The 25,399-nt window shown below is 43.9% G+C and overlaps 2 protein-coding genes across 2 annotated transcripts in view; one reads left to right on the top strand and one right to left on the bottom strand.

Moving 5' to 3' along the window:
* ANTXR1 (ANTXR cell adhesion molecule 1) overlaps positions 1-24,744 on the top strand; it is a 216,804-nt gene extending 192,060 nt beyond the window's left edge. Inside the window, exon 18 of the mRNA XM_040458662.1 lies at positions 22,506-24,744. Within this exon, the coding sequence (XP_040314596.1) occupies positions 22,506-22,766 (261 nt within the window). The 3' untranslated portion in view covers positions 22,767-24,744. The remainder of the gene's footprint in view (positions 1-22,505) is intronic.
* GKN2 (gastrokine 2) overlaps positions 1-25,399 on the bottom strand; it is a 322,064-nt gene that overhangs the window by 252,331 nt on the left and 44,334 nt on the right. The gene's annotated exons all lie outside the window — the stretch shown is intronic.

The following is a 25,399-nucleotide window of genomic DNA, read 5'->3' as shown; positions in this document are numbered from 1 at the left end:
TAGTCTCCCTTAACCAACTAGCAGAGTAAATCTTGTTCTTTTATTCATTCACCATTTTTTTATATAGCTAATAATTGGATCCTTTACAATGAGCCAGGCACTATGCTATCTGCTTAAAAAATTTCATGATCTTCATGTATCACAAAACTTTCTGATTATAAGTACTTTCAGAGTATACCGAGGTGACAGATCCCCTTGGTGATCCTGATGCTGTAGGCCCAGACTTGGGTTTGGGCATTTGCGTTTTTAACAAGGAAGCCAGGTGATGCTTATGATCATGTAGCTCTCCTGGGAGGCTTCTCAGTTTGTCCACCTTGCCTTCTTGACTGAGGTGCCCCCAGTTTCCCAGCAGGTGTGATCTCATCACTGCAGAGCAAAATAAAGAAGACTGGTCAGCTGAAGGAGGAGCGCCCACCTCCCAGTGTGGTCTGAAAATCCACTGGCTTCCCTTGGGCAGTCACACAACAGCCTCATGTTGAACAGACAGCCTGAAACCCCCAGATCTTCTTCTCCTAGGCTGGGACTGGGCTGGGAGTCGCCCATAACAGTATCGATTTTCTTTACCTAAGTGGTAGACCTGGCTAGTAATCCTAAATAAAGAGTGGTCTCACAACCTCTGGCTCCAGCTCGTCCAGTTCTCTGCAGCATCCTTACTCCATTCTCCCCTGCATGAGGCTCCTCTCACCGCCAGGAGTCGTCAGTACATGTGGTAGAAAATGCCCATGTACCCTGTTGTCCATCTGAGGCAGGAGCTGAACTTGGCCACAGCCGCCTCCACCATCAGGAACCTGTCCAAAAGCTATCCTTCCTGTGTATTTTTTGAACAGGCTTTTAGCTATTAAAAACCAAAGTAGTACTCTGTAAGGAAATTTTTAATGGAGACAAACTATCCCAAACTGTACATACTGCCTTTTTGATCTTATTAAATTCTCAGCATTAGTGCCATGATTTAAGGAAACGAGAGGCCAACTCACTTGAAGTCTGTTTTGGTTAACGTTTATGTTGTTGATGGTCCCACCTATTGAAAAGGCAAAGAAATGTCTACGGAGGGAGCCAAGACAGTCTCATGGCTGCGAAGAAACCTTGGACCCATGCCCTACCTTCCTCTCTGTGGCTCAGTTTTTCCAGCCACGTAAGGGAGCAATGATTCCTGTCACCTTCTCCTCATGAGGAACTCCTGAGGTAGCCATACGCAAGGCCGTGCTGGACTTTGAATTTCTGGGGCAAAAATTCAACAGTTGCTGTTGTAGTGTGGTTCCCTGAAACTGGGTTTCTTCATCCACCAAGTGTTACCACTGGTGTCTGGAATGATGAGAAATGCCTCAAAGTAGGTAATCAGGCAATTGAAGGAGACTTTTCCCACATGTTGTTGATGGAGCAACAAGTCATTGGGTCTGAAATCTCTAGGTCTGAGACACTAGGAAAATTACAGCTTGTGTCTATAACAGAAAAGGCCTCTTTGAATTATATATAACATTTATAAATTATAATAATTGCTCTCAAAGCAAGTCTGTGTATATTGTTCTTTATTTTTTTAAAACAACTTTTCAGCATTCCTTAGCTTCCATTGAATGTACTGCTTAGAATGAATTTGTGTAGCAAGCATGTGACTCTCCTCTGATGGAAGGTGAGGCCAGTGTCTGCTGTGTTCTCTCTGAGCAGAGACTGTAAGGGGCCGATCCTAGCTAACTATAAAACTGAAAGATGGAGCAGGGGACCCCTGGAGGTCCTACGCTCCAATGATTCCTCTCCTCTGTATCAAATCTCTTGAAGAGATCATCATTACCTCAAATACAAAGGGTGATTTCATTTGATATGTTCTGGGAATACAGCTTATATGAACCATGATAACAAAATGATGACTGATTAACTCTATTAAATAAAACATCATTCAAGCAATATAGGAGATGGACGGAATGCCACAGGAGACTTAAACAATATTTATTCACTTATACACTGAGAAGTGGAAACACCTGGGAAAACACGGTGTGGGGCTTTTAAATAACACCACACATTTATAACAGCTGCTTGTTGACCAAGAGCTATAAAGAAACCCACCCTCAATTACAGAGGACCAAAAGCCAGTGGACACTCTCCCACAAAACAGTCATCACCCACTGAGACCTACTTAAGTAACCTTCCAAAAGTTTCCATACAATTTCATGCATCTAAAGTACACTAAAATCTCGCATTAGGAGATATCAGAGTCTGGAGGTTTTATTAGTCCCTGTACCCAAATGAAAGATTATTTCTTTTAAATTCTCTAGATAAAGCCCCATCTTGTTCCCATATCATAATTCAACTTTGAAATTTTTTAAATTTTATTTATTTATTTTGAGAGAGACAGAGCAAGCAGGAGAGGGACAGAGAGAAAGGGAGAGAGAGCATCCCAAGCAGACTCCACACTGCCAGCACAGAGCCTGATGCAGGGCTTGAACCCACAAACCATGAGATCATGACCTGAGCCAAAACCAAGAGTCAGACACTTAACCGACTGAGCCACCCAGGCACCCCTCATAATTCAACTTTTAATGTGAGTGAGAGTAAAAAGGGGACCTATAAATAAAGTAGAAAGCATTCAGTGGGGTCTCAGTCCTAATCCCAGGACAGCTTATCCAAGAGACACTGTCAGTTAGTCAATTAAATTTTGCCTGGACTCAGTTTCCCATCTAGAAATTAAAAAAAAGAAGAAGAGGAGGTGGATCCTTGTTTCCCTTGCATCACCCAAAATCAGTGGATCCACTGAAATGTGAAAATGGTGAGATGTGGAAATAAACAAGCAAACAGATAGTCCCCAAATATTAATAGTTGTCATGTTAGAATAGTGAGCCTGGGGTTTTCTTTTCTTTTTCTCCAAAAAATGTTAATGCCCTTAATTGCTTTTATTTAATGAGAGTGATGGTAATTTAAGAAAAGAGGGAGAAAGAAGCAGATGTGAACTTTAAGGCATGATTGTAGAACTGGACCTATGATGTCTGAGCTAGGCTCCCCAGTGGGTAGAAAAATGTTCTGGCTGATTACATCAGAAGGAGGAGGTGTGAGTGGTTGGTCATGCCAGGACACAGTGGTTCTCAGCCATGGTCCCCTCTGCTTACAGCACATCCAGCCTCCAGCACCACCTTTGCTCCCATGGCCCAGGTCTCCTAGGACTCTCATTTGCAAGGTCACTGTCATTAAAACTTATCCTCTGGTCTTCTTGTCACTCTCTTTGTCTAGTGGTCTCCACGAGAGCCCCACTCAGAGCTGTGGGATGAAATTCAATCTTCATTCAGTTCATAATTTTTTTTTCTTTACCCAGGGACAGAGTATGATGAGGTAATATTTTCTGGTGTGCTGGCCCAAGATCTGAACCGTTAAAAGTGAAAAATATTGAGAGCTTAAAAAGCCAGTGTCCAGTATTCTTTCAATGGTCTTGAGTGGACAGTGATGTTTTCCCAGATGTGAATTCCAGAGTCACAGAACCATCATTGTCCCCATCTGCCCCCATTGCAAAATGATAGTTAGTCATTGTCTATAACAGTAGCAATGAACTCTAGTAATGAACAAACAACCCAAGAAAATTCTCCTTTCCCCCAGAGTCTATTTAGTGGGCTATTCTAATATCAGTCAGAATAATAGCAGACTGGAAGGGAGTAGGGAATGACCCTGAAATCACTTAATGGTGAGGAAGAGGATGAAGAGTGAAAAGGTGCCTACGTAGACCAGTAAACGCCCTACTTCAAAGTTTCAGAAAATGGGCTTGCATTCCATTCTTCTAGAAAGTGCCTACAACCCCCCACCATTAACTTGGGCACTCTCTCCACAAGAACATAAGGATTGTCAGATGTCCTGCCACAACCCTGCATAGCAATCCTCAGATGCATACATCTCTTCGTTCATGTCCTGTTCTTCCCTTCTGGAAACATGTAGATGTGACAGCTTTGAAAACGTCATTTTCCTCTGAAAAATGACACAAGGGGTGGAGGAGTTCAACCCCAATCCCTTTGATGAAAATATTCCTAAAATATTAACAACTTTGTGACTAGTCCACATTATACCGTGTGACTAACATAGGAACAGAAATCTCCTTGGAGATTAAACCGGTCTCTCTTGGGTCTTTGAACAAATTTGGGAAGGTAAGCACTAGATCGAAAGATGCATGGAATTTCTTTGTCCCCCTTTGTCTAGGACTCTCCCAGCTGAGGTGGATGAGCTCACGTGCTAACTTCCTTCAAATGCTCACCTCCCACATGTGCTCACTCTTCTTTAAGTGCTCTGTGGCACATGTTCATCCTTTGCCTCCCCTCCATTCCCATCCACTGGGTCACTTTCACCACCACCCCCAGATTTAACGATCCTGAGTGACCTTTCCTTGGCCTCAAAAGGATGGCTCGTTGTGCTGGGTGTCAGCATTGAAGGGGTTTTCCCCCCAGGTAACATTTTGGCATTTTAAGAGGGATCTCCATGAGATGCCCACAGAGGACCCCTAATGTTGAAAACAGCAGACCCAGTGACAGGCTGGACTTGTCTGGGGTGGAGGGTAGGAAGAGGATGTCTCAAGGCAAACAAGTTGGAGTTCTATTCAGCCGACTCCCAGAGGCATCCACATCCTACATGGGGAAGGCAAAGGGGAGAGGCTGGGGGAGAGAGCTGAGCTGAGAAAGAACAATGGGTTGGGAGAAGCCAACAACACAGGCCTCTACTCCATCACCAAATTTGCAATGTGGTCTGTAACCCCTGTCAGACAGCTTATTTCTTGAACCCCTAGCAAGTGTCTGATGCTATTCCAGAAGCTTCTTTTAGACCAAATAATATGACAAAGTCTCTATACTCAAAGAAAGAAAGCTGGAAAACATGGAGGGACCAGGTAGAAATCACGATGGCCAAAAAGGGGATAAGGATTATTGCAATTGCTACTGGGCTTTGTGCTGATTCCTTATTTTACCACTTCACAGCTGAAGCTCCTAGAAAAGCAGATAAGCTGTGGAGAACTGTGGCGTGTCTCCAAACTGCCTCACCACTGCATTCTTCTGCCTCAGTCCCAGCCACATCTCTCAGCCTCAAGAATCCTCTTTCTCTCTGAACTGGGAGGAGGTGGTGAGCATGGCAGCAGAAGGGGGAGTGGGCCAAACCACTATACCCCCTGCACATTGCAGGGTCTTTGGAGACGGAACAAAGATGGCTCTTACTCAGCATGAGGTCACCTTTCTTTTCTCTGGACTGTCTGGATTCACAGGGTTTATTTAGGTTCTCTGCCTGAATTCACTCTGGAGCTGATCACTGTGAGCAGGCCCGGGACCCAGCTAGGAGGCTCCCCTCCAGGTAGACACACATACACAAACACACACGCGCACGCGCACACACACACACACACACAGAGTCTGTAACCAGGAGTCTGGGAAAGTACGAAGGGACACAGTTCAGAAGCAGCAGCATTAAGGGGAAAGCACAGAAGCCCCAGAGTCAGACCGACCTAGGTTGAAACCTGTCCCTGTCATTTACTATTTGTGTGGCCCTGGTCTCAGCCTTTGAGACCCTCCATTTCTTTGTCTTTGAAATGGGGATAGTAATTCCTACCTTACAAGGTTGTGGTGAGGTTTTAGGATAACATAGATAGGGATTAGATAAATCATGGCTATTATAGTTATAACAGTGACCACTCTGTGCCCATTAGATAGGCTTTTAAGAGGCACCTGAGTGGCTCAGTGGGTTGAGTGTCCAACTCTTGGTTTTGGCTCAGGTCATGATCTCACGGTTCGTGAGACTGAGCCCCACATCAGGCTCCACACTGACCATGCGGAGCCTGCTTGACATTCTCTCTCTGCCCCTTCCCCACTTGTGTTCTGTCTCTCTCTCTCTCAAAATAAATAAATAAACACTTAAAAAAAAGATAAGCTTTTTTTTAAACATTTTTATTTATTTTTGAGAGGGGGGGAAACAGAGCATGAGTGGGGGAGGGGCAGAGAGAGAGGGAGACACAGAATCCCAAGCAGGCTCCAGGCTCTGAGCTGACAGCACAGAGCCCAATGAGGGACTCGAACTCACCAACTGTGAGATCATGACCTGAGCCGAAGTCAGACGCCTAACTGACTGACTGAGCCACTCAGGTGCCCCAAAAAAGATAAGCTTTTAAGCTTGTTCACAGGATACAAATAAGATCATAACATTCACAGGGCTTAACGCAGTATTTGACAAATGTTGCCCCATGTTCCTGGAAGCAAGAGCTGCTCCTTCATTGCTATATTTTCCAAATGCTTTGGCAGCCCTCAGTGTGCCAGGTCCTCGGTGGTGAGGGGAATTCAATGGTACAAAAAGGGCTCGCAGTATCGTGGCAAAGAGAAAGACAAATAGACAAATTATGACAAAGGTTGAAGAGGAAAGGGGCAGGAAACCATGAGAGAGATTACCAGGTGGGCCTGAATGAGATAGGATGTGAGCAGGCAAAACCTCTGTGAGGAAGTGACTAACCTCAGACATGAATTATGAGTAGAATTTAGCCAAGCAAAGTTTGGAGGTAGCATGTTCCAGGAAGTGTATATGCAAAGGTCATGAGGCACACATGTCCATGAATTTGAAAGGAAGCCACAAGGCTGGCAGGTGAGGAGAAGGAGGGAGCATGGCAGGGAGTAAGGCTGATCATTCAGCACCTTGTCAGCCATGTTGGCATTTGGGATCTCAGCAGTAGGATGGACTGGGACAGGAGACCAGCAAGGCCTCAGACAGGCTAGCCAGGAGGCAGGAGATGATGGCAGATGGACCAGCTGGAGGAACAGGATCTTTACCTTATGCTCACATCCAGTGTGGACCAGAGCCCCTTGGAAAACATGCCTTTCTCATGCTCCTCAGAGGTGAAGAACTTGGTCTTTACCTCTTCAGAGGTAAAGACAGCGTCTTGGAGACCTTCGCGTTCACACCTCTTACTGAGTCAGGAGGTGAAGGCTCTGTCTCCTGTGGTCCATGCAGCCTCCCCATCCCCAGCTCTCAATCCTTCCAAATCAGGTGAGCAGGAAGATGGCTTCTTTCCGCGTGGCAACTTACATTCCCAAACGGCCCTCGCCACACCAGCAGATGGATGTGTTTATACAGTCTAGCCTTCCTGAGTTAGATTTAGATTGAAGTAAGAGCCGAGGGGGCACAAGGCACATTAACCAAAAGTCTGGTTTGTCTGTGTGTCTCCGAAGCAGCCTCATTCCCGGCAGGTGAATAAGCACCTGCTCTAGCCCAGTCCACAGCCACCCTCCCATAGAGCAGGGCCTGGTGAAAGGCTGGTTGACTGGGGAAGACACAGAGCAGGTCATGAAGCAAGGGGAGGCAAAGCTCAAGCTGGTTCCCAGGGTCTCACCGACACGCAGGAAGGGCAGAACCTGGGAGCCAGAGCAGTGTTCAAGAAGTGTGAAATGTTACCAGTCAGAAGCAGCAACATAACTAGTTGGGAGGAGACTGGGAAGAATTCTGAAGTCAGGCCCATGCAGGCCCCTGGGGTGACTTTTGCTATCCTGATTAAGGCTTTGCAACCAGGAGGGAGCATTTAAATAGACGGAAGTGAAGCGGGGGATGCAACTCATGGTCTCTCCAAGTGGAGGCCTCTGTCGAGTCCACTTTTTCTGAACAAATAAGATTAACTGGTTATTGACAACATCTTTGATTTACAGTTAAGGTGCTGAGATCCCCAAAAGCTTTGCTGTATTTGATAGTCTGCCTCTTTCCAAAGGATTCAAGGTGTACTATTTCTTCCTCTTAAAGATTCTTCCTTGGGGCGCCTGGGTGGCGCAGTCGGTTAAGCGTCCGACTTCAGCCAGGTCACGATCTCGCGGTCCGTGAGTTCGAGCCCCGCGTCGGGCTCTGGGCTGATGGCTCGGAGCCTCGAGCCTGTTTCCGATTCTCTGTCTCCCTCTCTCTCTGCCCCTCCCCCCGTTCATGCTCTGTCTCTCTCTGTCCCAAAAATAAATAAATGTTGAAAAAAAAAAAAGATTCTTCCTACATTGTCACTAAATTATTAGTGTAACAGGCCATTTCTTCCAGACCCTACAGAACATAAGCTCAGGCCAGCCTGGGGAGAATTATCACAAATATTTCATTAGTGCAGCCTGAATTCGTGAGATGTTTCCAAAATGGAAAGGAGGCATTTTGATACTGGGTCATGGTCTCACTTCAGATCCAACTCTACATGATCTCGTAATTAGGGAGAATATTGGGTCCCAGTGGAGGCCTGAAACCAATTTTGAGGTTGGATAACTTAAATTAATACTTTTTACTCCTAAATGAAACCCAGATTTTGAGTGCTATAAATTTTCCATTTGTGTGTCTGGCAAGTCTCAAACAGCAGCCATGATATTTCAGGGTTCTGACTACTGTCTTCCTTTAGTTTAGATTTGAGAGGCACTCTGGTAGGATCATACTAGCCCTTACCTGAAGAGAAGATGAGTCCAGGAAAGTTGAGAAGGCTTCTCCAGGCCAGCTGGGTAGAGATCAGCCTATGTAAATTTGGACTAGGTACCCAACTACACGGTCAAAACTGAAGGGGCATGCAAAGGCCCAGCTAGCTCCCAGAAGATCAACAGGCTAGCCTGCCACAGCACTCCAAATGCCCAATACTGGGGAAACTCCTTTAGAATAACACACTGTGTTCAGGAGGTTCCTTTTAGGAATAGTATTATTTAGGTTAGAGGTTCAGCTGACCTAGCAAAATCTCAAAATAATATAAGGTTTGAACAGGATAAAACTTTTTTTCTCACACACATAACCCTCTGGGGAGAAGCTGTCCAGGGTCAGTATGATGGCTCCATGCTATTGGGCACCTAGGCTTCTTCTCATGTTTCTTCATCCCTACAGTGTGACTCTCATCTACACAGCCAAAAAAGAAAAAGGAAAAGAAAAAGAAAAGGGGAAGGTATACCCCTTTGATTTAAGGCACAACCTGGAATTTGTACACATCACTTCTGCTCATATCCAACTGATGAGAACATAGGTTACATAGCCACACCTCAGTGCAGAGGAGGCCACCCCCATCTGCAAATTCATGCACCACAGTAGGTCAGACCTTTGAGCATCATTCATTGCCTCTTGAACTGATCTGTGAAAGGGAGGCTAGGAAATGTAATCAATGCTAGATGGTCATGTGCCCAATGAAATTCGAGGGTTCTACTACTGAAGGAAGAATGTGAAAATGGATATGGAAGATAACTGGCCATCTCTCTTACATGGAAAGAAAGCACCTTTGAGGAATAAACCTTCATAGTGGATCCAGCTCACGGATCAGATTAGAGATATGTCACATAGAAAGTACAGAGAAGGAGTGAAAGGGACAGGCACACAGGACAAGCAAGCTTTGATTGAAGGAAGAGTAAGACTCTGGGGCCCTTTTCCAGGAAATACAGCTGAAGGGCACTGAAATTCTGAAGAAGGAACAACCAGAGACGTGGAAAAAGCTGGAAGAGAACGATGGCAGCGGGGAAGTACTGGGACCCAAAACAAACTCTCTAATGTATATTATTACTGGTGGCCAACTCTTTTAAGTAGCCATACTTCTTGATGCATTTTGCCCTACATGCATTCCAATCTAAAAGCACATGTTGCTCAAAAGAAAGAGAGTCAAACAGACCTGGATTCAAATCTCTACTCTATCATTTACTTGCAGAGACACCCTGGGCAAATTCCTTTGTGTTCCAAGCCTGTTTCTACATTTTTAAAACATTTTTTTAACGTTTATTTATTTTTGAGACAGAGAGAGACAGAGCATGAATGGGGGAGGGTCAGAGAGAGAGGGAGACACAGAATCCAAAACAGGCTCCAGGCTCTGAGCTGTCAGCACAGAGCCCGACACGGGGCTCGAACTCACGGACCGCGAGATCATGACCTGAGCCGAAGTCGGCCGCTTAACCGACTGAGCCACCCAGGTGCCCCTGTTTGTACATTTTTAAATTGGGGTAATAGTACTAACCACTCTTTCTATTAAGAGGGTAAAATGAGATGATGTATATAAAACAACTAGTGCCCAGCATGGCACAGTAGAAGCACTCAGTGAAAGGTAGATGTGGTTAGCATGAAACTTTTTGCTTCATAACCAGCACCAGTCTCTCAGATAGGGGGCTTAGCCTTGCAGACAGGGCTGTGGATAGGAAAATGGTACGTGTGTGAGGTACCGAAAATCTAAAGAACACATACCCGTTTAGGATACCACTTACTGGCACAATATAGTCATCATAGAAGTAAAATTGTTATCTTTTTAAATTAATATTCCCTCGACTCTGGGGAAAGCACTTTGGCAGCAACAGGCATAAGGAAAGAATTCATTCCTCACATTATACAAAAGAAGAAAACAGCCTTCACCCATGAGCTTATATAAATGGAGCAGGATGAGGTTGGGGCTATACAGCAGATGAATAAGTAATTTCATAATTTTACATTTTGACAGCCAAGCTAAATAACGCTGTTGGCCAAGCCATCTCTGTCAGCTTATCTTCTGGCACCAATTTTTTTTAATTTAATTTTTTTAATATTTATTTATTTTTTGAGAGAGAGAGAGAGACAGACAGACAGTGCATGAGTCAGGGAGGGGCAGAGAGAGAGAGGGAGGTACAGAATCCAAAGCAGGCTCCAGGCTCCAGTCTCTGAGCTGTCAGCACAGATCCTGACCTGGGGCTTGAACTCACAAACTGTGAGATCATGACCTGAGTCGAAGTCAGAGGCTTAACCAGCTGAGCCACCCAGGCGCCCCTCACACCAATTTTTTAAGGCAAATACCTCAACACAAATGAAATAATGATTGTATTAATGACAGTTCTAAGTAGTCAGAGCCGTTTAACTGGGGGACAGGACAGTAAAACAAATTCTCAGGATTATTAGCTTGGAGAGAAGACTCTGAATAAAATTAGTTAGTCCTGGGTCAGACTTCCACTCACTCAGCATGACCATGCCGCAGTGTTTTTTTAAATCTTAGAAAAGTACATTAAAACAACATTATTTCTCAGACTCATCCAAAATGTCGATTAAAACCAGGCTCTTTGGAGAAGTCCTACTGCTTAGCAGGACCCACGGGGCATACGGTGGACTCCATGTGACCGAGGAAGAGAGGATGGTCAAGAGCAATGGCTGGTTTTTAAAAAGCAAAATGAAGAAACAGTATTTAGAGTATACTACACTGGCTCAGACCTTTCAGACCTACTTCCTCTTGAGCCAACAAACGTTTTCAACGAATTCCACCTCTCAAGCGTGCTCTCCATGGTATCTCCGCACACATCTCTGTCTTGCTCTCCTGAAAGGGCTGAATGTTAATGCCAGTCCCACTAACAACACTTTGGCCACCTGATCACTTTTCCTGGATCTCCTGTCTCCAATTCTATTTTGTCTTCTTTTTTTAATTCGTCAGAACTAGACAGATGCAGACGAATGTGCCACGGTTTTATAGGATGATGAGACTTGAAAGAGAGAGTATTTAAGCATCAGAGTGTGAAGATTCATTTATATATAAAAAAAAAACAAAAACAATTCCTTATGGTACCATGTGTGTTTCTGTCTTTGTCAGCTGCAGTGGTTCACTGACCTTTAAAGACTGTCGGGCCTGAAGGGCAATTTGAACATACGTGTTTCACTTGACTGCAGAATCAGGGCAGACTTTCCAACCTGGAGCTACCCACTGGCAGATAGGGTGTCTCCGGCCCAGCTCACATGAATGCACTTGCAAGTGTGGACACAGGCAAAGTCTTCTCATTATTGCAACACCTTTCCCAGTCCTCCCCCAGTTCAGCCTTTACTCATCATCATAACAGCCTATGTTTCATAATTAATAGCACGGGGCAATATCAAGAAACAGAAGGGGAAATGTGTGATAGCTGCCTTTGAGGTACTATCTTTCTCTCATCCAGTGATCTTATCTCTCTCCAGGCGGCCCTTGGATTCTAGCGATGTGATTTTCTAGCTAAGGAGGCAATAAGGAGATTGCTCCAAACACAGATTTGGCTCCTTCCCAGCAACTTTGGAAAAGGTGCCAAGTTAAGAGTCCACGAAAAGGGGGGAAACCTACAACACCTCCTATTTTCAGTTCCACAAACCAGGAATGACCCTCCTAGACAAAGACAGGAGTTGCTGCTTGTTTCTGTATTACTCTGTAACAAAACACTGCAAAACACACTGGCTTAAAACAACAATTTGCTGTTTTCTCTTACAGTTCTGTGGGTTGACCAGAATCAGCTGTATAATCTCATTTGGCATCTCTGATGAAGTTGTAGTCAGAGAGTGGCTAGGGCTGGAGTCATCAGAAGGTTGATTGGGCTGGACGTTCAAGAAGTTGCTTCCCTCACTTCTCTGTCGTCAGTGCTCCTCCACACGGAGAAGAGGAGAATAGAGTAGCCTCAGGGCACCAAATCCAGGAAGCAGAAAATTCCAGGCCTCTTTTTATTTTTTTAATGTTTATTTATTTTTGAGGGTGTGGGGGGAAGGGCAGAGAGAGAGGGAGACCGAGGACCCGAAGCAGAGTCTGCGCTGACAGCAAAGAGCCTGATGCAGGGCTTGAATTCATGAACCACGAGATCATGACCTGAGCCAAAGTCGGACACTTAACTGACTGAGCCACCCAGTCACCCCATTTGTTGAAAATTCCGGGCCTCTTAATGTCAGGCACAAAGCTAACATATCACTTCCATCACATTCCATTATTCAAAACTCTTACAAATCAACCCAGAGTCAAGGGAGTGGAGAAATAGCCTCCTTCTCATGCAGGAGAGAAAGAATTAATGGCAGCCTTCTTTTCAGACAAGCTACCACCAAACAGGAAGAGTGAAATTTTTAGAACATAAGAAATTCTCTGCCTCAACTGCTCTGAGGGAGGCCCGCTCCCTGCTGCTCTTGAGTGGCCCGGTGACTAAACAGCAAAGTAAAATTTGAGCAAATATAATTGTTTAAAATATCAACAGGGAGTACTTAATAAACCCTTAGACTTTACTATATCAAGCAGATTAAGTAAACAAACAAACAACATAAAGGCTTTACTCTAATAAAAAATGATTAATGAATATTTATTTAATAGTGCAGCCATCAAATTAAGAACTCACGTTATTTCTTAAATTTATAAAAATTACTAAGTCTAAGAGGAAATCAAAACTATAGTTACCGGGATTCTAGAAAATAATGACAGTTGGAACACCACAATAAAAACTTCTGGAATTTGAAAAAATCATAGTCTTGAATTATTTCATTATTAAACAAGAAAAATGAAAATAAATGAGCTAAGTATTCAGTTAAAACTTAGAAAATAATATGGAACAAATCTACAGAAAGCAGAAATAAGGAATCTATGAATATAAGAACAATTAATGAAAATAAAGCAAAATCTGTAGAACTGAGAAAAAACTCTTAAAATTTTTTTGGAAGTGCCAATATCATTGGCAAATTCTTGAAAGCCAAAAAAAAAGAACATGCAAATATGTATATTAATGATTACAAAAGAGGTAACACCACAAATAGATTTAACTGTGAGAAGTTTCCTTTGTGCAAAGCACAAACCTATGCAAATGCTTCAGAAGTCTTGATAAAATGGGACAACTGGGTGGCTCAGTCAGTTGAGGGCCCAACTCTTGATTTCAGCTCGGGTATAAATCCCAGGGTTGTGGTCTCAAGCGCTACTTCAGGCTCCAAGATGAGTGTGGAGCCTGCTTAAGATATTCTCTCTGTCTCTCTCTCTCTCTCTTTCTCTCTGCCCCTCTCCCCCATTTGCATGCTCTCTGTCTCTATCTAAAAAAAAAAAAAAAAAAAAAAAAAAAAAAAAAAAAAACCTTGATAAAATGAATGGTTTTCTAAGAAAGGATAAATTATGGAAATGGACTCAGAAAGGGTACAAAAACCTGAATAGGTCAATACCTGTGGCAAAAACTTTTAAAGTCATCAAAGAACTGCACTCTAGAAAAACAGCATGTCCAGGAGCACCTGGGTGGTTCAGTCAGGTGAGCATCCAACCTCTGGTCCAGTCATGATCTCACAGTTCATGGGTTCAAGCCCAGTGTCAGGCTCTGTGCTGACAGCTCAGAGCCTGGAGCCTGCTTCTGATTCTGTATCTCCCTCTCTCTCTACTCCCTCCCCTGCTCACACTTTCTCTCTCTCTCTCTCTCTCAAAAATAAATAATAAACATTAAAAAAAGAAAAAGAAAAACAGGACATCCAGAACGATTCTCATGCTTTTAATGAACAAAGAATTCTTACACTATTTCAGAAATATAGAATATATTAGAAAATGAAAATCCTCCCCATTTCTTTTGTAAAGTTAACATAATCTTGATGACAAAAATAGCACACAACAAAAGAATAATGGCCAATCTCATATATGAAATTGGATACAAAAATCCCACGTCAAAGGTTAACTGTTGATTCTAGAGCTTACCAGAATTTATTATAGATGTGTTAGGGGAAAATTAGAAATTAGGTGGACTCTTAATGCCCACTAAAGAATTTGATAACTGCATTTTGTGCTTTCATATGATAGAAGATTATGCAACCATTGCAAATCATATTGAAAATGGCAAGGGAGAAATGGTCACAGCATAGTATTTTAAAACTGGTTCAGAATGATCCCATTTTTGTAAATACATGCACCTGTGTGTGTGTGTGTGTGTGTGTGGCCTGAAAGGAAGAGCACAAATGGTAACTCTCTGAGTGTTAAAACTTAAAATTCTAGGGGCGCCTGGGTGGCGCAGTCGGTTAAGCATCCGACTTCAGCCAGGTCACGATCTCGCGGTCCATGGGTTCGAGCCCCGCGTCGGGCTCTGGGCTGATGGCTCAGAGCCTGGAGCCTGTTTCCGATTCTGTGTCTCCCTCTCTCTGCCCCTCGCCCGTTCATGCTCTGTCTCTCTCTGTCCCAAAAATAAATAAACGTTGAATAAAAAAAAATTTAAAAAAAAAAAAAAACTTAAAATTCTTCTCTCCTCTTCTTCCTTCTTTTGTACATTTTCCAGATTTTCCACAAAGAAAATGTGTTACTTTGTAATCAGATGAAAAGCAGGGAATTTTATTCTTAAATAAGTCTTATCTCAGTAGTAATCCTTAACGAGTCCTATGTTTGCACGTCCCACTAAAGATGAGCCATTTTATTTCTGCCCCTTCGTTTTTCTAGTTTCCTCTTGTTACCAAATATTTCCTTTCTGCTTTCATCTTCCCCTCAGTTTTGGCATCCAAAGAGGTTACTGTGGAAAGCGTGCCAGTATGTGTGTCAGCAAAATGAATCAAACAACTGAAAGAATTGACCTTGGATCCTTTTGCATGAACAGCACATAAAAGGCAGGCTGCTGTATGAGATTTATAGACAGGGCAAGTTTGAGGTGGAGGAAAGGCAGTCAAAAAGGACTCTGGCATCACCACTCACAACACACCCTTCCCTTTGGCCCCGGCTCCAGCTTTGGGGAAGGGGAAAGAAGCAAGACAGGTGTCTCTGTGGCATTTTGTCCCTGTCATGGGCCTGGGAATGAATGCTGTCAAACAAAAGGCCAGAGTATGGTGGCTTCATTTCAAATGATTGATGAAAGCTGAAGTGTAGGGTTCAAAGAAAGAGGAAGAAATAGGATGGCTGAAAAAAATGCAAAGGGAGCAGGGACCTGTGCGTGCTGAGGACCTTGGTGATTTTCCTACAGAAAGTGGGGAGGCATTGAAGAGTTTATGCAGGAAGGCAACTTTGAATGTGCATCTATGTATGTATAAATGTTTACATACATAGGCATATGTACATCTTACATACATGTGCAAACATGTATATATGCATGTACATACACGTTTTTATTTATGTGTGTATGTGGATACATTTCATATGGAAACCAAAATATAACTGGAAAAGAGAAAGGCTAAAAACAGGAAGGCCAGTTTATGTAGTAGCCCAAGTTATAGAAGACTGGCCCAGGTTGGGAGAAGTGAATGGACATAAAGGATCTTTTTTTTTTTTTTCCTTCTATTTAAAATTTTGATTTAAATTCTAGTTAGTTAACATATAGTATAATATTGGTTTCAGGAATAGATGAAGGATCTTTTCAATATAGAATCAGAACTCTGCTTCTCCCTGACTTTGCAGAAGACAGCCACCCCAGTTCCTACTTTCATCCCCTCTATTCAACGGATCAACCCTAACTGACTGCCACAGCTGGTAACTCAGTTGTAATTCCAAACTCATAAGAGAGAATCTGATTGGCCTAACTCAGATTAGGTGCCCACCTCTTGTCCAATCGACTACGGCCAAGGCCAGTGTCACAGAATGCAAACATAGTTGCTAGGGTCCATTTGTTTGTAGGATTAACAGACTGATATCTCTCTCCACCTGTGGACTACATTCTTCAATAGGGCAGGGACTATTTTTGGTTCCTTATCACTGAATTCAGCACCTTATTAGGTACCCGGGATATAACCGGCACTCAGAAACCATTTGTATTTGTCAAAAGGATGAATGTACAAATAACAAATGGAGAGAAACATAGATGGGATAGAAGGCACTATTAAGTCATCCAATCCAGCCCTCCATCCATTCATTACTCATGTGTCTCATTTATCACTGGAGCACCAACTTCAGCAGGATTACGTCAATTGCCTTCAATACACCAGTGAGATTTTGTGGTCTAGTCTAAGGACCAACCCCCATTTGCAAGAGTGACTTAAGTGAGAAACTATGCTCCTAATTCTAAACAACTGACTTAAAACAAACTGTGGAAACCCAATCCATTTGTAACTTAAAAAATACCTCCATACAAGACAATCAATGGAAGAACTAAGCTGGAGAGAAAAGGTATCTGTCAGAAGAAACTTGGCATACATGTTACACTTTTTCCATCTGATTCTTTCAGTATTCTTCCTGTGGAATCCAATTTCCTTAAGTGACCTCTGTTCATAGGAAACTATTTGGTTTAATCTCTGGGAGCCATGGCATATTTTTAACCATCTCCAAAGGCCAGCTCCGTCTCCAATGAGCATGCCTGATACCCAAACAGATGTTTTATAACACTCAGCACACATGAGCTCACCACTGGCAAGTCTTTTGCACACAATCAGCCCACAGCTCTTCTCAATCTCCCCTTTCATACCACAAACTAAATTCAGGGCTCACAGGCAAGCTTGAGTCCTTACCACAGTAACCAAAGAGCAGAAGATGGAGATCCCAAGTTTGAATTTTCAACTTATAAATATTTTAGAAATCTAATGATGAACCAAAAACTATGCAATACAAAGAGTTAGCCAAATTTAGGAGTATAAAAAGACTCGCAAACTGGCTGCCCCAAAAGAATTCAGATTCAAGTATCTGGGTAAAAGGTTCAAAAGCAACTCAAATTTTGATGGAGTTATAAAGCATGTTAACATTTCTAGTGTGGAAATCAAGGAGACCACATAGGACTCTTGCCACCCCTTCCCCAAAAGCCTAAAAGATCCCCAAAGAGACCACAAGGGGGTGACTAAGGAGACCTAAATAAACAATGGCAAGCTCATGGGACTTTGATTCCTTGAGAACCTAAACCTGCAGGGAAAAATCTGAGCTTTTTAAGATGGCTTGCTCCACCTCAGAAACCCTCAGAGATATAAGCAGTAGTTGTTGAGCACCAACTTAAACTTGAACCTATAAATACTTCAAGAGGAGAAGACCCAAAGGCTGCCTCAGAGACACTCATCCACACGTTGGGAGCTATATATAAACTGGCACCTTAAAATGACAGCTATGTCAAGAACTGATGGCTTCTGGCCAAGCGTTGTTGGTGCTGTCGGTTAAGCGACCGATTACAAAAAAATTATTTTCTCAAAAAAAAAAAAAAAAAAGGAAAGAAAGAAAATATTTGCGTTTTTAGTCTATATTCAGGATAATAGAGTGAAAAGAGGATAAGTGCCTAAGGCAAGCAGAGCTGGTTTTAATCCCACTTTAACCATTTACCGCCATATCGTCTTGGGTGCAATATTTAAATAAGCCTGAGCCCTCGGTCTCATGTCTGTACAGCAAAAATAATGAATAAAAATGACGTGCCTGGACAATTCTAATAATGCTTTCAACACCATTACATTCAGTCGTATCAAAATGGAACTTTCCAGCCTAGGAGAAAAGCCACCTAGCATCCTGCTAAGCCACCACTGAGCAGGAGATATTGCTGCATTTTCTCCTTTGAATTTAACCAGAGTATTTTGTTGCTAATGTGTGACAATAATTGGCACTCATAACTTTGTAAATGAGCAAGCGGAGGTAAACTGAGGTCAAAGCCAAATGTTGGATCTGAATCAAACCACCCAAAAGCAATACTGCAGAGAATTTAACAGGGTTACAAAGACCAGTGTGCAGACTGAGAGCTTCGGTCGTCCTAGCAACCTTTTGAAGCAAACACTGGTGCAGATTTGCTGGCATATATGACACTGAGAACATCTGGTCTTTCTATTATCTTCTCACAAGCAAAAAATGATGTCGTGTAAACTGATCTTTAGGCCAATTATATGGTCTAAGTGTTACAGTGTTTGTGTTGGCTCTTCTGGCTCCAGGTTTTAAGAACTTAATTTGTAGCCACACCCCTCCCTGAAGTCCTAATTGCATCTTACTGTAACTGACCCCAAGGATTTGTTTATGCCAAGTCTGCACCTTCCTTCAGGACGATAAGTATGTGTAAATGCATCATCAGTCAACTGTGCGTGCAAAACGTGGTGGGAGGTCCTATAAGAATCAGTTACAGGAGTTTTGTGCAATGGGAAAGTAGAGACAGTGCCTAAGAGAGGAGGCTCTGGGGACTACTCTGGTCATATATCCAATGCTACATTTTTTCCCCTGTATACCAGTTTTGTTATGGAAGCCAGGTGTGGAGTATTGAGGCTCTAGTCTGCAGCTCACTTAGAAGGCACTAAACTAGGAGTCAGAAAACTGATACTACCTCCCACCTGGCCTTCCTACCCTAGACAAGGTCATTGTTGTGTCTGAGCATCTGTTTCTCCATCTAGACTCAACTTCATTTACAAACTCAGTGTGGCAGGCACTGTTCCAAGGCCTTCATCAACATTGATTAAGTTAATCCTCATAATGACTCTAACTGGCAAGCAGTATTATTATTCCCACCCAATGTCACACGGCGGGGGCATGGCAGAGATTGTGAGCTTGCCCCCCACCCTGCTCCAGCTGCTCGCTAAGAGCTCTGGGTTTCTGTGCTCAGCCCTAATGGACTGGGGTCTCTAATGAACCACAGCCTAGTGCTCTGGAGCAGGAGACCCATGGGTGCACCCCTGGACTGGTACTGACCACAGGAAAGGGGCTTCTTGCCTCTCTCCCTCCTCATCCCACCCCATCCTTCTGTTGCTATGGCCAAGAGGCCATGGCGGCAGCTGATGGGGCTGACCTAGGGAGGTCTTTCTCCCATTTCACTCCAACCCTCACCCCTACAGCCCACAGATAGATGTGAGGGGCCATCTTTTACTCTGTGGATCCTTTCCCACCTTTTTGAAGACATCTGGGGATCCTAATCTGGGTTATGAACAGAAGTATTGGTAGAAGAAAGCAGGGAGCTCCTGATTTTGTCTTTGGACAAAATAGCCTCTGGTAAATGTATTAGCATTACAGTGTGTGAAATAAGTAAATAGGCCTCTGAATTAACATGCTTCCTTGATCTGCCACAGCCCCTCCCCCATCACTGACCCCTAAATGGAGGAAGGGAGTTGTGGGATGGCCAGCCCTTAGGGAAAACTGAAGCTTTATGGGGACTTGACCCCAGGCACCAGCAGCACCATCTTCAGGACCAGAAGTTTCCTTCATCTTTAGAGGAAATGAATCTCTCGAGTCTCTTTGCCTGACTTAGCATGTCTAGGAACAAAGGGCAGAATATGTAGTACAGTAAATCCCAACTCTGAGTTGTCCATTACAGGAATTTATCACAGATGGTAATCATTAGGACTTTAACATTCTTGAAGGAAAGAGCTTTATCCAGAATTATAAATAAACTATTCCCAAGGCTTAGATTTATAAAGCTGTGCTAAAAAAATAAAATTCAAGTGAATAAAATTTAAATATCTCATTGGCTTTATTTAACAATTCGTGAATCAGGCTGCATCACACCTAGCAAACAGAAAGGAGCTCCGAGAAGCTGTACAAAATGGGAGACTTTTATAGGCAGAAGTGGGCAGGGACAGGGACAGGGATAGGGAAAGAGTGGGTTACTTCATATTTCTTTGGGAGACAAAGGGGTCTATCAGGCATATTACCTCATTAATGCTAACCAGGAAATCCCAGATTGACTGGTTTAAGATTACATTTATGGGAAAGTTTGAAACTGCAATTAGCCTAAATATTGAGTCTTGGTTTGTGGACATGGGGCTTAGCACAAGTGACTCCATTTGGAGCGTGTTGTTTCTCTTTTTTTTTTTTTTTTTTTTTAACAGCTGTTAGAGAGGGTTGCTTGGACAACTAGGACTTTACAGCCTGGGTTACAAAGTCAACCTAACTTGTGAAAGCTTGGCATTGATCTGGGAGTTCTGGGTAATGCCAAGAGAAGATGGGAACTTATTTTCTGCAGTTAGTGGGCTCCCAATCAGAACCTAACAAGGTTAGGTCCTGGCTTAAGCTCATGAAATGGAAGCTCAGAGAAAATGGGGTGCCAGCATCTAAATATGGCATTACAATTCCTAAACCAATAGTGGAGCAACAGTGTGCAGAACAAGGATGCTGCCTTCCAGAAGTGTCTCATCTAGTCCGGAAGGTAAGGCATTTACCAACCAAACAACTAGAGTTTGTAGGCTTCTGCATGTGGCATAGACTGTAACTAGAGAATGCAGGGAGGGAAGCAAAGGACACATGGAGGCTGGAGTCATCAAGAAAAGATGGGGCGGTGGGGGAAGGGACTGACTTAGGACTTGGATGAGTGGGGTGTGCACATGTAAGGCAAGGTTTGCTCAGCCCCACACCTCCGACAAACATGCATCACGTCCCTGCTGTGACTCTCAGTCCGAGCCAGGTCTCAAATCACACACTTGTGTCTCCTACAGGTGACTGAGCCTTAAATTCCAGACTCACCCTCTTCATTCCCCCTCGAGCCTTCTTCTAAAGGCCTGAAAAGGGAAACTCCAGCCTCTGGACATATCCCATCCGGGGCAGATGCCACGGGATGGGCATCCATCCTGGAGGGTGAAGCCGGGGGAAAAACCCACACGCCAGCCACAGCCCCAGTGTAGAGCTGTATGGGGCTAGGATGAGCAGGAGAGGGAGAAAGGGACAGGGCAGCCTCAAAGGCATGTGCCCCCCTGCCTCAGCTTCCGTGTGGCAAGATTCTGTAGGCATCTGGGAGACACAGTTGAGGGGACAATAAAATGCCCTGCAGGCACAGGAAGTTTGAAGGGAGGCTAGGACCCCAAAGGGTGGTCCACAGCCAGGCAGTCCAGGAGGTTCTGATGGGAAAAGTGAAGGGAGCACAGGCACCAGAAGGAGAACGTCATCTGTTGGGGGTGCAGGGAGTGCAGGACTAACTTTGAAGCGCCAAGAGGTGACATCACAGAGGAGAATTACATAGGACTGGCTGCAGATCCTGGACTCTCTAAAGGCTGCTGTAGGGGCTCTAGGTATCTTCTCTGCATTGTCCAGTCAGGTGCCCAGGAAGGATGGGGAGAAAAGTAGAATTCAAGGTAGATGTGTGCTTTGCAATAAAATGTCCCCAGAACCTAAGGGTGCCTGAGCAGGTGCAGCAGCATCTGGAAGAAGAGGGACTGCCTCAACCAGAGCAAGGGGAGGATAAATTGTTCATTACAGAGCTTTGGAGAAGGCAGGGGCATGGAGGGAGAAGCTGTATCGACTGGGGTCCTATTCACATCAGTAGGGAGAGCTGCCTCCTTAATTTACTACCCAGCACAAATGGTTGAAGGGAGCAGATGTTGATGAGGAGAGACAAATGCATGAGCGCCCCTGAGGATCACCCCAGTTTGCCATATTGGTGACAATGCAGATCACAGATTGATTCAGCACCCTTGAAGTATAGTATAGGAGAAGCTCGTGTTGTTAACCTTCTACTGCCTCCAGAAGTGTAACTGAAATCAGTTGAAACAAGTTCCTTTCATTTAAAAAAAATTAGGGAACCTCCTTAGAAGACATTAAAGTGTGGCAGGAAGAATAGAGGTTCTGGAGCCTATCAGGGATTCCAGTCACCAACCCCACCTCTTCCTGGTTGTGTGGCCTCGGGAAAATGATTTCATCTTTTTGAGCCTCAGTTTCCCCATCTATGAAATGGAACATATGATAAAGGTACCTGGCTGGCAAGGCTATTGAAGAGATTAAATTTGATAACCTCTGTACATAGCTTGACCCCATGCATCCAACCTAGTTAAGTTCAGTCCCCTTCTCTTCTTCCTCTTTGAGAGAGAGACTCCAAGAAAATGAATTTTGACAAACAATTTTACACAGAAAGAAGAAATTTGTTGTCAAGCTCTATGGTATGCCAGAAGAGCACTGCCATAAACATCGCGTCTGCTTTCTACATATTTCTTTCAAGCTGCCCACCGTGCTTCCCAGCTGCCCTGCTCCAAACAGCAAGCATCAGCTCATGTCCTTCTCTCTGATTCTCTTACAGGGGCGCTGTATCAACTTCACCAGAGTCAAGAACAATCAGCCCGCCAAGTACCCCCTCAACAATGCCTACCACACCACCTCGCCGCCTCCTGCCCCCATTTACACGCCCCCACCCCCTGCTCCCCACTGCCCTCCCCCACCCCCCAGTGCTCCCACCCCTCCAATTCCATCCCCACCTTCTACCCTTCCCCCTCCTCCTCAAGCTCCACCTCCCAACAGGGCGCCACCCCCCTCCCGACCTCCTCCCAGGCCTTCTGTCTAGAACCCAAAGTTCATGCTCTGGGCTCTTAGAAACTTTGGGGAGGAGGCTCCTCTGTGGTGTTAGAATAAGTCTTTCCAGTTAGGGGAGGCTTCTGCTTTGGAAATGAGTGGTGATAAAGCCCACTGATCTTCACACACCTTAAAAATTGGTTTGTAATGCCAATACATCGACAATTGTGATCAGCAGAAAGAAAGAGAAATTTTGAAATGCCTCTAAACAAATGATGAGGCAACTACAGTCACAATTATAGCCAGCCAGCCATCACCTCTAGAAGGTTCCAGAGACAGTGAAACTGCTGAGATGCTCTAAATGGGATTGTGTCTCATGGAGACCAATAAGAAAATCATTTCTCTGAGGGTGAAATGCAGAGTCGGATGGATGAGAAATAACATTGCTGGGTTTCTAAATGCTGCCTTCCCTCCTCCACTCCACCTCCATCACTTGACCCTGGACCCTTGGCCTAGGAACCAAGGAACCCTCACCCAAGAAAGTGAAAACCCTTTGCCTACAACTTTGGGAAAAGCTTGGGTTCTCCCTTGTGGCAAGAAACTCAACATCAGACAGGTATCTGACAGGTATCTGAACAAAAGCATGTTCGCCTGGGATTTGCAGAGGAATAAAAACATATGCCTTATTTTACTTTCAAATTCTCCCAGTTTCCAAGTGAGGGAGAGAGCAGGTGTTTACAGATGGAAAAAGGTATGTTGCCACGTTGCTGTGTAAGTGAAATCAGGTGTGTGCATTGACAGGCGAGTACTGATGAGAGCATCAGACAGTTTCTAAAACCCACAGGCCATCAGCAGCTAGAGGTGGCTGGCTTTGGCCCGACATGGTCCCCTAAATCAACAGACATGGCATTGTTGAAGAGCAACCTGTTAATTATTCATCTTAAAAACCAAGATTTGGCTTCAGTTTAAATCACTTAAGATACGAAGAAGTGACTGATCCCATTTTTTAGAGACAAACATGAGTTGATCTTCCCAAAATGGTGTCACTAGCGCCTACCATACAATTTTGCTGGGGTTTTTTTTCTTTCTTTTTTGGTAAAGTTGTGTACCAGAGACTTCTATTCCAGCTGAGAGACAAGGGTCCTAACATAATATGGAAACCATCCCCACATGCTTTAATTAACCACAAAAAAAGTCATGTATGTGTAGATGTAAATATATTTCTCCTTGGCTTTTCAACATTCTCATAAATATCAGCTATCAACCCAGGAGGAATACACTAGATGTTCTGCCTGAAATTCCCACCAGGCCTGGGGTACACCCCATTCCTCCAAGTCTTTCTGAATCTGTTGTCATCAGTAAACCCTATAATCACTTTCTAAACATTGGGCTTCATCAACTAGGGTAAAAACAGAGGGCCATTGTTGAGCACCTCCTATACTATCCTATTCAAAATTATCTTCCCCTCCAGCTTCCCACAGGTCTTAAAATTCCTCTCCCAAAGTGCTCAAAGACTTAAATCTTTTCTGGAACAAAGCAGCATATAAAATAAATATAAACCTAGCACTTTGGGTTATGATCTCTAAAGATCCTTTAAGAACCCATCAAGCCAGCCTGATTCTTGGACCTTACTTAGAGACATAAGGACCTGGTAGGCATTCCAGAAACACCAGTTCTTGTAGACATTGTAGATATGGCAGACATTACTTATCAATCACAGCACTATCCATGAAGCCCAACAATTTCTTCAACAGTCCTCAGATCACAACTACAAAGAGCCTCCATTCATCAGTCGGAATTGAGAGAGAGATGAGCCCTATTTTCCATCCCTGCTTTAGAAGTCAGAAACAAACAGGAATTGCATGGAGAAATGGGGAACTCTTGGGCAGCAAAGGTACAGTCGGGGGAAAATAGATCTAGGCAGAGTGCCTTATTGGGGGGCCATATGCACTAAATCTGCAGTGCCAATGCCAAACTGACACTTCTCCAAGTGTACTTCAGACCAGCCCTTCTCCTGACCTGCCACTTCCGAAGAATCTCCCAGCCATTGTCTAGAGCGAAAATCAGATATGGTTTCCAGGACTTATGAAAGCAACCTCCCTTTGCCACCCCCTCAACCTGGCCTATATTATCTATTTTTAGAACACTAGGCTTCTTCTTTAGTATAGTCCCTCATGAAGCAGGGGCCAGAATGTCTCAGCCACTTGCAGTGACATTGCTGGACTCCAGAAAACCATTCCATAGGAGAATGGGTTCCCCAGGCTCACAGCGTAGAGACGTTGAGCCCATGGCAACTGTTTTGACTGCTGGCAGTACAAAACGGTCCACCCCCCACCACTAGCCCCATGACTCACTGCGGCCATAAGAAAGTTCAAGCCAAGATGCTGACGTCATACAACAAGATGGCGGGCATCATTCAGGATCTCAACAGCACATCAGTCAGAAGCCCTGTGCGGTTTCCACAATGTTTTGGTGAACTTTTTGATGAATAGGGAACTGCAAATATATGATGATTTTGAAGAGGATTAGCAGGGTTTGTCCTTCAAACTGACTCATCATGTCATCCCTACTCATTTAGAATTACAGTTAAGAAGGTGAAACTTCTAGACTGTATGAACAAGGCAATAGTAGGCTAGTACAGACAAGAAAATTCTTTAACTGGTTTATAAAATCTATCAGTACTTG

The sequence above is a fragment of the Herpailurus yagouaroundi genome, unplaced genomic scaffold (genome assembly GCF_014898765.1).
Source record: "Herpailurus yagouaroundi ecotype Mexico unplaced genomic scaffold, PumYag 221, whole genome shotgun sequence".
Taxonomy (NCBI): Eukaryota; Metazoa; Chordata; class Mammalia; order Carnivora; family Felidae; genus Herpailurus; species Herpailurus yagouaroundi.
The sequence above is the reverse complement of the archived record's forward strand: the minus strand, read 5'-3'. Positions and strand labels throughout refer to the sequence as shown.